At 39.2% G+C, this 14,956-nt stretch overlaps 1 protein-coding gene across 6 annotated transcripts in view; it reads left to right on the top strand.

Annotated features, from left to right (window-relative positions):
- Nucleotides 1-14,956, top strand: part of ptprsa (protein tyrosine phosphatase receptor type Sa) — a 120,240-nt gene that overhangs the window by 87,333 nt on the left and 17,951 nt on the right. For 3 of the 6 annotated variants that reach the window (XM_061296807.1, XM_061296802.1, XM_061296804.1), the window contains 10 exons: nucleotides 284-378; nucleotides 485-735; nucleotides 1,224-1,311; nucleotides 1,434-1,646; nucleotides 1,776-1,942; nucleotides 4,000-4,115; nucleotides 7,334-7,381; nucleotides 10,051-10,148; nucleotides 11,985-12,108; nucleotides 14,130-14,305. In XM_061296807.1, the coding sequence (XP_061152791.1) occupies nucleotides 284-378; nucleotides 485-735; nucleotides 1,224-1,311; nucleotides 1,434-1,646; nucleotides 1,776-1,942; nucleotides 4,000-4,115; nucleotides 7,334-7,381; nucleotides 10,051-10,148; nucleotides 11,985-12,108; nucleotides 14,130-14,305 (1,376 nt within the window). Of the gene's footprint in view, nucleotides 1-283; nucleotides 379-484; nucleotides 736-1,223; nucleotides 1,312-1,433; nucleotides 1,647-1,775; nucleotides 1,943-3,999; nucleotides 4,116-7,333; nucleotides 7,382-10,047; nucleotides 10,149-11,984; nucleotides 12,109-14,129; nucleotides 14,306-14,956 lie in introns of all 6 variants that reach the window. The other 3 variants (XM_061296806.1, XM_061296808.1, XM_061296805.1) reach the window with 2 other exon arrangements.

The raw sequence follows: 14,956 nt of genomic DNA, 5'->3' as shown, positions 1-14,956 counted from the left end.
GTGTTGAGGTTGGTTGGCACTATGATGATAGCTAGCCAGTGGGCGCACCTTTGTGCTCCATGGGTTTGTCTTCCATGAGTCTTCCGTCCTCTGTGTCTTAACCAATGGCATTGCCCTTCTCACAGTCTGTAACAGCTCACCGATTCTCACTCTCCAAACCAGAGGAACGTTGCAGGGGAACAACTATTTTCTCTTATTGCTTTAACCAGAGGTTTTCACTTGGACTGGTGCTATGTTCAATCCACTTATTATACCTTTTTCCACCGTTTCCCCCACCAAACAGATGTTCCAAAGAATTTTACCATCAAGTGGGCAACCAAGACCACTGTGGTCCTTGCATGGAAGTTTTCTGAAAGCAGGTCCGCATACAAATGCACGGTACGTTTGATGAAGTTACTTTCTAGAATTTGGCCTCCCGCAAACTACCTAAAAAGTGGAATTCTTGAATTTGTGTCAAATTCTGAACCCTGCGTTTAAATTCTAGATCGAATACAACCGTCAAAAGATGGACGTCGATGCCAGAAAGCTCCGGGTCTTCATTACTGGCCTGAGGCACAATACCACCTATGAGTTCAGAGTGACCTGCCAAGAAAGCATGGATGGTGGGCCAAAACACCGTGTTGTGGCCAAGACTGCCCCCCTCATTCTGGTCAAGAAACCAAAACTGGACATCTACGCGGAGCCTGACAATATTCTCACCATGTCCTTCCCACCAGTTGATGCCAAGGATGTTAAGTGAGTCTAACTTGCTGTAATGTATGATCTAGCCTTGAGTTTAGAGTCATGTAGCTGCAACCCTGCAGAATACGTAACACATCCTTCGCTGTAATCGTGATGAAAATGGTAAAACGGAAAATTGTCATTTTCCAACAAAATGTTTTTTACAGTATTGCAACCTTAATTATTTTTTAATTATAAAAATGCCTTTTTAAAAAAACATTTGCAAGTAAGAACTGTTTTGAACAGATTTAGTGTTTAAAAAAAGATGAGCGATTGAATATGTGTTTTGGGTTCAAAATCTTAATTAATTTTGTGGATTTAAATTGTTAAAATATTTTTCTAAGTTCCCAACTTTCAAAATTGGATGGATAATGTCGCTGTTATCTGAAATGATTGGAATAAAATAATTCTAGTCTGGTCTTTTATTTTACTGTATGTCTCACCAACATCCATAGTTTTAAAAGAAAATAATCTTGTTTTTTCCGAATGTTTATTTTTTTAAGGAATTTTTATGTGGTTGTGGTACCACTGAAGAGAACCACAGGTACTGTGAAAAATCTAAAGACTCCTGATGAGATGGACATGGAAGAGGTAATGTGTTGAAAAGGGGGTTAGAGGTTTGGGTTCACTAACCCTAACTTACCATCAATCTACATTAGTTCTCATTGTGTAAAACACACAAAATGTAACGCAAAACCCTCTGCATTAATCAGCTGTTGCGGGAGGTGACCCCCAAGCGCCGTTCACGTCGTCAGTTGGCCCAGTTGGACCAGTGGAAGCCTTACATCATTGCCTGCTTCCGGCAGCTTCCCTCCAGCTTCACCGTGGGCTCCGACCATCGGCAGAGCAGTTGTGAAAACAAGGCTCTAGAACCTGGCCAGGAGTATGTTTTCTTCCTCATGGCAGAGCTTAATGCTACTGCCGGGGTGAGTTTTCTCCTTTAAAACCAGTCAACAGGAATATTTCAATTTGAGTGTGTCGAGATAAGATTATTTTTATTCAACCCTTTTTGTAATTAAAAATAGTGATGATAATGACTGTGTTTTTCGGCTCAGAAAATGTTTGCAACCAGTCCTTACACTGACACAGTGTTAACTCCTGAACAAGTCGACGACCCACAGCCAATAGAGACTGGCGGTGATGGGCTAATTTGGGTGGTGGGCCCAGTGCTGGCCGTGGTCTTCATCATCTGTATTGTCATCGCTATCCTCCTGTATAAAAAGTGAGTTGGCCATTTTATTTTTGGTTTGAAGGTGGTGAATGTTACCATTTTAAAAAATCTAACCAAGTTCGACTTCAAGTAAAAATATGTCAAGGGCAGTTCACAATTCATTCATTTTGGACAGTTGAAAGTCTATGCATGCTTCCCTTCCTTCCCAACAGTGTTTTAGGAATACAAACAGCGGCTCTGATGCTAGTCATTCACAAGCGAATCTAAGCAAACGTTTTAGGAACTTGGGGGCTTTTTTTTTCTTCCTCAGCAAAGCACAATGGCAGTCTTTTCAGTATTTGATGTTGAACCAGTAACTTGTTTTTTTTATTGGAGAAGCTACTACTAGAATGTACATGACAAATGAAGAGCTTATTTTATATTAATGCCTGCATGCTACTCCAAGCCCCGACGGCATGGTTGCACACAAATGTAAAACGTATGTTTTGTTAATCCTGAGAAGTGAGGAGGTCAGAGAAAGGAGAAAAGATGAGATTCTTTGAGATGTCAAAGGGTATATTACAAACACAAACCATGCATTGAAAAACCCTTACTTTGGGCCACAATCATACAAGAACAAAATAGGGGACCCAACTCCATTCTTAATTTCTAGCACCTATTTACAATAGTTTCTTTTACAAACAAAATCCTGTATAGAATATTTTCCCATTATTTATAAATAGGTTATTCAATTATAAGAATTTTGTAAACCTTCAATAACCTATTCTATTGTAATGCCAAGTTCATGCCATAGTTTTTCTGTTTTAGTACTGTGGGAATGTCTTATTAACTATATAAACACGATACCACACACGAGTAATGGTACCATTATTATAAAGATATACCAATGTATAGATTATTCCAAAACTATCTCCATAATTGAGGTCCGGTATTTTTTCAGAGATGTGTCCAAAGACTTCTGTCCACATAGAATTACCCATTATTACTTAACTGCATACATCAGATGATTTGACGCTGTATCCTTTAGTGTGTCAGAGCTCAAACTGAGCATTGTGAAAAATGCAGGCCAGAACCCTGCATTAACTTAAGAGGGCTGCTATGAACTTTCCAACTAGATACTACTACTGTCAGATGATCCCTGTCTGACCTTGACTCACCTCTACCTTGGTGGTTAGGAAGAGTAACATCTCTCCTTGAATCGCTGTGTTTTTTTTTCCTCTGGTCTCTTTCTCTCCCCCTCACTCTCCTGTCTCCCTGCTCTTCCAATCGCTACCTGGTGAATAGTGTTTTCCGTCTCTGCCCTTGGCTCTGACTTTACCCTCCTCTGTCTGCAGCCACATTCTGATCACACACACACTCACACACCCATAGAAATCTCCTGCAAATGCTAATGAGCTTTATCTTGCAATTTTTGCGGGCCCAGGAGTGACCCTTGTGAATCTCAAACTGCTCTCCATTGATTTATCTCTCTTGTTGGCTCCCCCCTTCCCTCTTTTCCTTGTGTGTTTTCACCATCTTTATGTATTTATTTGACTCCAATTGCCTTCTCTGGAAACAGCAAACCTGACAGGTAAGGTTCGACTGAATTCTATCACGTTTGACAGTGGAAAGGCAATGTAGACGACCTCAGCAGAAAAGATAGCTTTAATTAAAAATTGAAACATCACCCTTGTGTGTTGGATGTAAAATTGAACTGTCATTCTTAGTTTTGTGGACAAAATACGAGTGAAAGTGTATTTTAAATGTGTCATGCAAACAAAATCCTTGGTTGGAATTGGGGCAGGACACGATTAGTGAAGTTGCTTCATCCCGTTTCCCATTTTGGCAAGTTCTGTGTTTGTTCAGTGCACACAGTGAAAACTGTGATGAATTGTGACTATGTCCGTACATGCCAAAATAAACAAATCAATCAAATCAAACTAATTATTGTGGCTGTAGGAGACTCACAAATGTGCACATAATTTCCTCCTCAGCTCTTGATTTGCTTTCACGCAAGTTTTCAAGTATTTTTATTTTTTTAAAGCTCCTTAGTGGCCTTAGAAACGGGTTTTGCAATGCAGAGCTTTAATTAACCCCCCCCCCCCCTCCCTGTTTTTCTTACAATCCAGTCGCAAGAGAAAAGAGTCAGAACCACGTACAAAATGTCTGCTGAACAACGTCGACATCACGCCTCATCATCCCACCGACCCTGTGGAAATGAGACGAATCAACTTCCAAACACCAGGTATGGAAACTCCACACAACTCAAATGTGACCAATTTTAATTTTTTTTGTCAAGATTTGTTTGATACAGCTTTTATATTGAATCTTGTTTCACAGTCCATTTGTGGAAACAATATAATTAAATATGAAGCATCTAGTTACGATGTTTTAACAAAACGATAAAATTTGAGTTCTAGTACATTGATAAGAACATACATTGCTGTCCATAGAACTATGTAACAAATATCTAGTTTGGGAGATCATTTAGTCAAGCAGTATCTTTCAAATACCGTGCTCATCACGAATGAGTACTCATCAACTGATTTGTGTTATGAATAATGTATCATTTAATATGCTACAAAATTCTATTAATCAAAGATTTGTCAATGTGCACTTGCTAAACAAATGTTTTTTTTTAATCATTCAATGTTGCTATAATGCAAAAATGAGAGCAGAAGTACACAGTCTGCTAATCTATAAAAAAAGATCAGGTTCGAAAGAGATCAATTACAGGTGACTCTAATCATGATCTAAATTCTGAAAGTTTTTCCCTTTGAGAAATGGATGAATAGCATACTTTTCAAAGGTGGTGTGCTCATTTAGGTGGAGCACTCTAAATAAATAAACAAATCAAGCTCGATCTTTGCCGTTACCTTCAGCTAAGTCTTGTGGGGATATATTTGAAAGTTTATGTTGCATCATTCATCTTGCCTTTACTTTGCTGATGCTCAGTAGCCTCTTCTCAACGACTGTGTTCTCTCACTACTGGCAGCTCATTTGGCAGAAGACATTTTGAGAGACTCGTACTTGAATTTGAAACGCATTTTTGTCGCGCAGCCAGCCAAGTCGAGGGCTGTTTACAGGATTTAAATAGACACTCCTTACAGTCCTTCACTCTGCTTCTGCTTTTGACTCCTTTTTTTACTTCATGGTCAGTCCTCTCCATCAAAAGATTCACATTTCAAACTGCAGCTTCTCTCTCCAGTGTCCTCGGGGTCACGTACATGCAGTGCATACTGCCTTGTGTGCTTTTGTGTGGGAGTTGGGTATAAAAAGAGACTTAAGAAAATAGTATTAACCGCCCAACCATGGAGTTCATTATACTACCCCATATTTATCTTGATCAGTATTCACAGCCTCTTTCAAATGAGTGGCTGTGTAATGACAAGGGTACATTAATGGTCACTTGCTGAGGTCATCTGACATCCTGCATTGTCTTATGTACACATAAAATTGACTAATATATGCAGACAGTTCTCTCTAAATACACCACATTTTTATCGCTGCACCCCGGGAACCACATTTAAATAGACGCTTTGGACCAATTAAGTGAGACGCTGAGCATTTGTGAACATCACCATCAGCTAAAAGCAACTATTGTTGAAATGAGCACGCTCCCGGTGCTCTTATGCTCGGCCTGACTCCATTCAGTTGAGGTTATGCTTTATTAGCAATTGTGCTGCTTCAGTACTAAAATGATATTTGATTGTTTTTTCCCATGAGCAATTAATGTATTTGAAAGAGAGGTTGTGTGTGTGTGTCACGTGATAGCCTCACACGTTGACATCGCAATACTACTAAAAGCGCAGAGTGGCTCATTTCTTTTCATTATCTTCTGTGGTTTCCGGGGTTTAATTGGAAAATGGGGCCAAAGTAATGAAGCAGCACAACTCGGTGAATATCCACATTCTATGTCCAATCACGTCGCCTTTTGCTTGCAACGCTGACTTGTTGTTAGCCTTCAACTCCAACCTTCTGCCATATTTTATCTCTTTTACTCTCATGGTATCATCTATCTCGACATATAGCCCTAGTTTGCAATGAAAATTAAGTACTCATCATCGTAATTTTAATTCACTTCAGGTAACCAAGTACCCATCCTAGTAATTGTAATTCACTTCGGGTAACCATCCTTCGAATTGCATCCTTCTCTGGTAGGAGGTACACTCCTCACCACAGTTAGTTACAATATTTAGTTCGCAACATCACACCAAAACTACAAGGCAGTTAAGGTCAAAAGATCAATCTTACATTGATTAGAATCATTATTCCGTATTTAATGAAAACCAACAGCAAAGATGGGCCTTCCTTGCACGCTTAGCAATTTGGGATGAAAAGGTCAACAGCTACTGCTACCCTGAATGGACAAACTTAGTTGCACAATGTGTGTGTTGCAAATATACTCAAATGTGAAAATATTAATACATAAACTGAATGAATACACAATACTGATACATATTGATCGTTGAGATGCCAATCGTCTCCTTCCCTTCAAAACTAGTTTTATTCTACCAAAAGTGGTTGGAGAAGACTTCTCATGCGGAACAGAGAATACTTTGAACTTTCATCAAAGTCCTTAGGTACTGACTCCCGACAGCTTTGGCTCCAGAACTGACAGCCAAAACAAAAATATCGATACCACTCCACAGCTTTACTCCTGATGTCTCCAAAAGAAAAACTTATTCGAATCAATTTTCACCAATAAAAACGTTTTTTGTTCCTCAGTCAATTAGATTGGGATTCATGAAAGAGATAACAAATCAATTCTTCACCACTTTATAATCTTTCATCTTGGTCTTGTGGACTTGTTTTTTTCTGCTTTCTGTTTTTTCCAACCCAACCAAAGAGGTTTTGTTTTCGTCACACTTTTCACCTTGGCTTGTGTGCAACATCCTGGCTTCAAGTTAGGGTAAACTTTCGTATAATGGGTAGGTATACTTGATCCCACTGATCGCGTTCAATTTTGATGGAAATCCACACATTATAAAGTCATTGACAAACAATTATAATATTATGGGTCATTAACTGTAATGTCAAGGTTTCATCCATACCGTGTTTGTATTGGAATTGGAAAGGTCATATTGATGAACATTTAATATGTTCGCATTTCATTATATAATATGCAAGATTATGTTTAACAATGACATCAGGTCATATAATCAGTGTAATCAGTGATCCAGAATTAGTATTAATTCTGAATTAGTATCAAATCTGAATGAAACAATAATTCGGGTCATTTTTTAGCAAAGATATGCAAAAATTCGTACTAAATGAGTTCTACATCTATATAGATTATGAACTGGCTCCAAAGACTTATTCAGGCCATCCTTGTATACAATATAAAAAACAAACAACAAAAAACTGTTGTTCATTATCTCCAATCATTTGTCGGCTTTCCGTAACCATTTTCTTACATTACCGACTTTGTGAAACATTTTCCCATGTTTGCTGTTCTTTCAGATTCTGGTCTAAACAGTCCTCAGAGTGCAGCTGAAATTGAATATGAAAGTTAGTCTTTATGCTCTTAGTATTTGCATACCAGCTTTTGTTTTTGAGCACTGCTTGTCTCCATTTACAAATGAATTGCATTCTTTTTTCACATGATGCAGCATAATATCGGCACTAATTTTTTATGTTGGTTTCTATGGGTGTACTGAGTCGCTTCAGTAAATCACAGTATTCACTTGGCTGTCAGCTATGCATTAATCCCACGTGCATAAATAACCACTGAGATCACGTCTGTTGATGGAGGGATACGTTTTCAAGTCAAGTCCCTGTTATCTTCATCTCCTCCACCTTCCTGTGGCTATCCTTGCTCTTTTACCACTACTGCACCATTTCCATTTGAAATGTAGTGACTATTTTCTGTGCTCAAAGATAAGCAACAGAATTAAACTAGTGGGAAACAGTTGCTTGAAATGTGATTAGTCTCTCTACTCACTGAAAGATCATCTGAGAGAGAGAGCGGGGAGAAAAATGCTCCTGGATTTCCTCAAACCCCTGCCTTCCTCCTCCTTTTATTTCCTTAGCTTAGCTTCTTCCTTTTTTAAATGGAAATTGGCATCGTCAAAGGAAGGAGCCCATCAAAAAGATCTATTATATATCTCAGATGCGTCAAGAGTCAGATCGAGAGATTGCAAATACAAAATTAGACGGCGAAATTTGTTGTCTATGCATATTGATCATGTTTATAGTTGTGCTGGGAAAAATCTGTAGGTGTGTAGGGAAAATGTGTAAAAGGATGCTAAGCGCAAAGCAGGGGAAGAAAGGAATAACAGTTTGTCCTTGACTAACTTTACTTGAGTGCAAATTACAACAAAGCATATTTTGTTAAATCAACATTTCAACCTAGCGTGATGTGTATAAATGACAGCGAGGGAACAAATAGACTATTTTCTATTGAACAAATGCATTTTTGAAAGATGCAGTGAGAGCTCAAGTAATCGTTTGAGTTGTGAGGTCCATCAATGCGAGTGTGGTAAGTTCTGCTGACAAAGTGCAAAGATAGATGATGATGATAAAGAGTGTAGGACCATCTGTCTCTTCCTCCAGCAATGTGGTTCGTTTTGGCTGTGTGATGTTTTTATTGAACTGTTGCGAGCACTTATGCATGCAGACGGTAATGTGGGCTGCCCCAAAGTAAAAGCAATTGATACAGTGTGTCTGCAAAGCTGTACACATTCACAAATGCATGTGGACAACCATCCAGGCATTTGCACACATGCACACAAAAAACACACAAACATTCTTTGATCTCTACTGGAAAGATCCATATCCTGTTCTCTGCAGGAGAAATGTGGGCCCCTTATTTGCATACACATTCCCTGCTTTCTAGCGTAGCATCTTACACCTTTCCCTCTGAATTTCAAGCAACTAAACTGACAAGCACATTTAATTTGCAATTTAAGTTTTTCCTGTCATCCTGTGGCAGAGATGATAAATAACTCATTTCCAAGGGGTGCATCTGCACCCTGCATGCATATTAAGGCATTCACTCGCTGAGTAAATATAAATGAATGAACAGATCAATACACCGAATCCTTGATTTGAGTTTTTCTTTTGTCCGACAGGGTATTTGTATTATTTCAATGTGTGATCCACTGAAAATGAGCATGTTTCTATTCCCAGCCTTGTCCAATCTGTTAATTCAGCGTGTCCACTCGTTTTCAGGAGAGCGTCATGGCATTCCATATCATCTCCATTTGTCTCACAATCTTGTTGTAATCTTCAAAAATCTTCATGTAGTGGATGCTGGTGCATTGTTCTGTGTATAAAATGAACTGATTCCCCTAAGATAGCACTGAGAGTTGTGCAACTGAAGCAAACGATACAGTTGACCCTCTTCTGACAAAGCATTGTCAGTGAGAGGAAATTAAATATAATTTATCTAATCATTCTAAATTGCATGGCCAGTTAGACCTTAGGGTGCTTTTAAAAATCTTCTTTTTTTTTTCCATTGGGCATATTTTAACACTCATTTGGCATTTGAGCTTGGTGTGGGAAAAAAAAGCCACATAACAATAAAATAGTAAAATTTGCCATGCCGCATGTGGGGACAAAATCACAATGTCTGGTCCGTACTCTATTACAGTGCTTCAGTGTCCGTTCCCGCATGACTTAGTAAAGATAGTCCACAGCAGGACAGTAAATTAGTTTCCTGCTACGGACTGGTGTCACTAATAAGTACTGTCAGTACTGACGCTATTTTTGCAACAGCTACCCAATACACATATATGAGGGAGTCTGAAAATACTAAATGTCCAACAGTTTAAAATAAAATAATTTCTATCCAAAATGGTTCTGCTAATTCTGATAATTAGGATGTTTTTATTTTGGATCCCTTGCTAGTTTTGAAAATAGCTTCTGTGCTTCTGCTGATCAATCAAGTATGCTCTCAACCATTGCCTTTTCATTTTGATTCAACATGTTACTTGTTGACAAATATTTTACTTTAAAGGAGTTTGCTATCCACAAGCTCAAATTCCAATAACACACCCAGTTAATACATTATTTTACTTTACACCATGTTGTGCACAAGCTTCCCCATCACTAAAACCCAACATTCAACAATTTTGTGTATGCAAAGACCTCACTCGTAAAGTGAAGTGTATATAATTGTCCTAATATGTCATAACTTTTTTTCCTTCTATTGTTTCCTCCTTTGTTTTGGCAAGCAGGTATGATGAATCACCCTCCCATTCCTATCTCTGAACTGGCTGAGCACACAGAGCTTCTCAAAGCCAACGACAACCTGAAGCTCTCCCAAGAATACGAGGTGGGTGGACAGAAATTTTCTCAGCCTTCAGATTTTGTTGGACACAAGAGTCCATTTTATTCACTAGATTAATGGTGGTGGTGTTTTTTATCCCCGTCACGGAAGGTGCAAACATTTAATATTGTTTTGATGATCAATTACTTGTTGATTAATTTTTGCATGTGAGTGTATGTATGTATGTATCTGTGTTTGTGGTTGTGTGGGTGTGTGTATATACATATGAGGGCAATGATTAACTTGAATACTTGAATCTTGGGGGTTTTCCTTAAATTTGAGTCACCATATCAAAAATGAACTCTGGCAGGCATGCACATGCTTTGTGTTGTACTCAACTGAAGTGTGGTGTTGTGAATTTAAGTATTGGGAGGGGGAGCGGCTAACTGAGCTATCTTGAGTTCTGCGATCGTTCGGGTTGTAAATGGCACCGGAGTTGATTAGAAATCAGGAGCGCTGAATCAGCTCTCGTTTGCATACAAGCAATATCTCCCGCTCGCTGTCCCTAAATCACGGTGGCTGTCGGCTCACGAGGCTGAGGTGGAAAGAGGGTACACATCATGCCTGCTGGAAGATGTTGGATGTTTTGGCGATAATGACTTCTCATAGCATTGCAGCATTTCCGCAGTATCTATTATTTATAACTCTACAGCTGAGCCGTGCAGTAAAGGGACAAGCTTGTTTCGCTCACGGAGGCGAGAGACGTGATGCCAAGTCTAATTATTTGGCTTAAAGAGTGAATTCAACCACCCAATCTTCTTCTCCCAATATATCTTTTACTCACTCGCCCTCCCTGTGCCCTTTCAAACAACCCCATCAGCCCTCAGGAAAAATAAATGACCAAATTAAATAGAGAAGTGTAATTTTAATTTTGTTATTTTCGTGATGAATGGCCACTCGTCCATGCGACCATGCTTGCCAAGCGGCGCTCTACAGGCCGTTGACTGATTGGTTTTCAGCCAGGCAGGAAGTGGAGGGAGAAAAAAAAATGGAGGAAAGAGGCAAGAGAGGGAGATGCGGCAGAGGCTTACGTAGTGAGGATTTGCTGAGCCCAGAGAACAGCAATAATAATAAAGAAAAGGTGCCCATAATTTATCTTAACGTTACTCTACATAGTTCGTACTATTTATGCTGCCAAATTCTGCCAACCGCTTTGCCAATGGTGATGCTCTCATTTAGTGTCTCACACCAAATTTTGCTTCCTTCAGTTTCAATTTGACCACAGGAACCTAGAATGTTCTCTCCACTCCTTGCAACAAAGTCTTTAAACCCATTTTGGCTCCATTGCTTTAAGACATTTCCAATTGTAATATTCCCTCAGCCCCACTTGAAATCCCCAATCTAACTAAATTTAACAATATCTTCTAGAGCCACGTTTGACCATTTAATATGAAGCCTGAGAGTAGCGCACCCTTCAATATTTTGACTGCTCACTTTAGGAGTATTTTGTCTGAATGATGTCAAAGACCAACAGATATAATAGACCTTGTGTGACATGCTGCTTCAGGCAACGTGTGGAGAGACAAACTGTCGGCCTCTTCCTTCCTTCCTCAAGCTGTCACATTTGATTGTACACTAAAGACCACACGCAACCAGTGACAGCTTTCTTCACTCACATTCAATTGCATGATATCAACAATGCATTTCATTCTTTTTAGGCATATGTTCCATGCAATTTTCTGAAGCTTTTCCTAGTTGCACATGGTTTATAATCTTTAGATTGTTGTGACAGATTAAATTTTCCCAAAAGCAATAAAGGATTGTTTTATAATAAGAAATGTCATTCTTAAACTTTTCTTTGAGTTCTTCTGTTTGTGCTCTTTTGTCTTTGTCCCCCATCAGTCCATTGATCCAGGCCAGCAGTTCACTTGGGAACACTCCAACCTGGAGGTGAACAAGCCAAAAAATCGTTACGCCAATGTCATTGCCTACGACCACTCCCGTGTCATCCTGGTTCCCATTGAGGGTAAGGCTCACCTATCCTCTCATTTTGCTCACTCAGACATTTTGAAGCTGAACTGTTGCAGTATGAGTTGAAGGACTTGTTTCTGTTTGACTGGGCTCACATTTACAGGATTAAAGTTGTCAATTCAAGAGGACATTGGTCCGGCAATCAGTTTGATCTCACACTTAAGAATGACTCAGGATTTTTTTTTGTACCAGCCTATTTGTCAGATTATCCTTCACTTTTGTCTTGACGCTCCTCAGACACAGCGCTGGGGCTAGAAAATCTTGTTTTGTTTCCTAAATCGTTCGGGACGTTGTCAGAGGTAGTCACTCTTCACTTCTGACATTGTTTTTCGGGCTTGGAACACTCAAACAACTCCTGATTCCTCTCAATGATGACAAAATCACTTCTTCTCCGTTCTTCCCTTTTGTGTGAGCTAAATGTTCCAAATAGATTTTCAACACCTCACAATTTGTGGTTAGAACATAAAAAAAAAAAAAACTCACAGAGAGAGGGGGGAAAAAAACAAACGCCTCATCCATAAATACATAAATTAATCAAGTCTGAAATTTCTATTTTACACTGCAGTGATTCTGCTATTAGTTGCAGCAGAATAACAATTCATGCACACAGCCTTTTCTCCATTCATTTAGCCATGACTAAAACCAAGTCACCACTCTCAGTGCAGTATCAATTTTAATGGAATTTGCATTGCATACATTCCCTACTCCTAAATTCTATCTTTTATTTTAATTCATTTTTCTTCCTCTTGTGAGCATCTCATCTCTGTCCACACTATTTTTCTTCCCCTCCACCTTGGTTCTTGTCCTCACTAAGTCTCCTTTCTCTTAAACTCTTAAATTAGACCAGCCAAGTGTTTCATTGTCATCAAGTGTTGCGACGTCTGGCGCAAAAACGTGACTTTCAAATATAAAATCCTCCATCCCCACTCCCAGTTTGAATTTCACCTAACTGTAAAAGTTTGTTTTCTCATCATGTGCGGGATCATGACCCTCACAGTGTCATCAGCTTTGATTTTTACATGTGCAGATCAGAGCTCGGTGACAAGATAAGCACAGTGCACGCTGAAACGACAGACTTATAGTGCTCTTGAAACTCTGCCATGCAGTGATCTTCATAGTTTACCTTTGAAGTTGTGTACTACAGATACTTTGCTAGCTACACGACATGAGTGAAAGCAAAAGTTCAAGATCACAAGTCTTGCTGGTTTGTATATGTGCTCATCCACAGAGTCAAGAGATGATTAATTGCACGGAGTGAGCCCCTTAGCGCTTCTAGTATGCATCTTAAGGACATGTTTAACGGGTCCGCCTCCTGCTTTTAGCTTCACATATACTGTTGAGGCGGTGAGAAATCAGATGGTGTCGGTTGTAGCACATCCATAGATTTGCAGTCCAGACTGAACAACTGAGACTGAACAGATGGCACCAATCTGGGGGGAAAACAGCACAAGGGCTCCTGCTTTAAGGCAAAATAAGAGATCTTTTGACTTTTTATGTCTAACATATGTCTCCTGGAAGTTAGAAAGGGAGACAATATTGACACTTTATTACGAACCAATGTTGGAAATTTACAATACGCAGGATTTGTTAATAGTAAAAATAGTCTGTTGCGTCCACCTGTTCTTGCTGCCTAACACTTCTCACATTTTAATTACAAGTTGGAAAACAAGTCTTTGTGTAAAGCACTATATTATTACTTTAGCTTATATCGTCTACAAAAAAATGAATGTGCTCGAATAAGTCATGACCCTGAAGAAGACGGAAAAAAGGGGAAGGATGTATGTGGCCTAAACTATATTACACTAACCACCTTGATGAAGAATGCATATACCGAGCCAGACTTTGTAGCTTCATGCATTGTAAATTTTTGTGCAGCTTTGTAAGCATAATTTCCAATAAAAACTTTAGTTGGTTTCCATTCATGATCTGACACAACAGTAACAAGCAAGATTTTTACATCTTCACTTTGAAGGAAAAAGGGTAATTGAAAACTTTTTTTCTCCGCTGTTTGTGTAGGAATCACTGGTAGCGACTACATCAATGCCAACTACATTGATGGCTACAGGAAGCAGAATGCCTACATTGCCACCCAAGGTCCTTTACCAGAAACATTTGGGGACTTCTGGAGGATGGTGTGGGAGCAAAGAGCAGCTACCGTGGTCATGATGACCAGACTGGAGGAGAAGTCACGGGTAAGTCTGCTCAAGCACACAAAACACTTGTTTTTTTTCTGTGCAGCTTGCCTCTAGTGACTGTCCTAGCCTTTTTAAAATGCTGTTCCACAATATACATCAAAATCAAATCAGTGATTCATGAAGCCGAGGTACAAAATGTGAAAAATGGTACAGCTTTGCAGTGATTTCCCAAATGCAAACTCAAACTTCATTGGCAGGTAATCAGACCTTATTTTCTTGAGATAGCTCGCTTTCAGAGAAAAATAGAAATTACATTTGTGAAATTTGAATGAGGTCGCGAATGCAGTGCCTGAACAGTTATCTCACTAATGGTCTACCTCTCACGTCTGATAGTATGGGGAACATCCATGGGGGACTTGGCTGTGTTGTTTTTTTATCACCCCTTTGCAGTTACAAAAGTGAGAGAAGTTTCTGTACAAATACCGAACCATGCAAGTCTTGGCAACTTTTAACACTCAAGAGATGCTTCTTTTTGCACAGAGCAGTAAGCTAAAATTAAATTGTAAGCTGGGGAGTTTTTGCAGGAACTGTGACTGTTCCCTCCCAGAGCAGTTTGTTGATGAAAGAAGTTAGATATACATAATGTTGGGTCGAGACTTACACTTTGGATAAAAGTGATAGGACAAACAACACATAGTGTTGGTCTCA

The sequence above is a fragment of the Syngnathus typhle genome, linkage group LG14, assembly GCF_033458585.1.
Source record: "Syngnathus typhle isolate RoL2023-S1 ecotype Sweden linkage group LG14, RoL_Styp_1.0, whole genome shotgun sequence".
NCBI lineage: Eukaryota > Metazoa > Chordata > Actinopteri > Syngnathiformes > Syngnathidae > Syngnathus > Syngnathus typhle.
The sequence above is the reverse complement of the archived record's forward strand: the minus strand, read 5'-3'. Positions and strand labels throughout refer to the sequence as shown.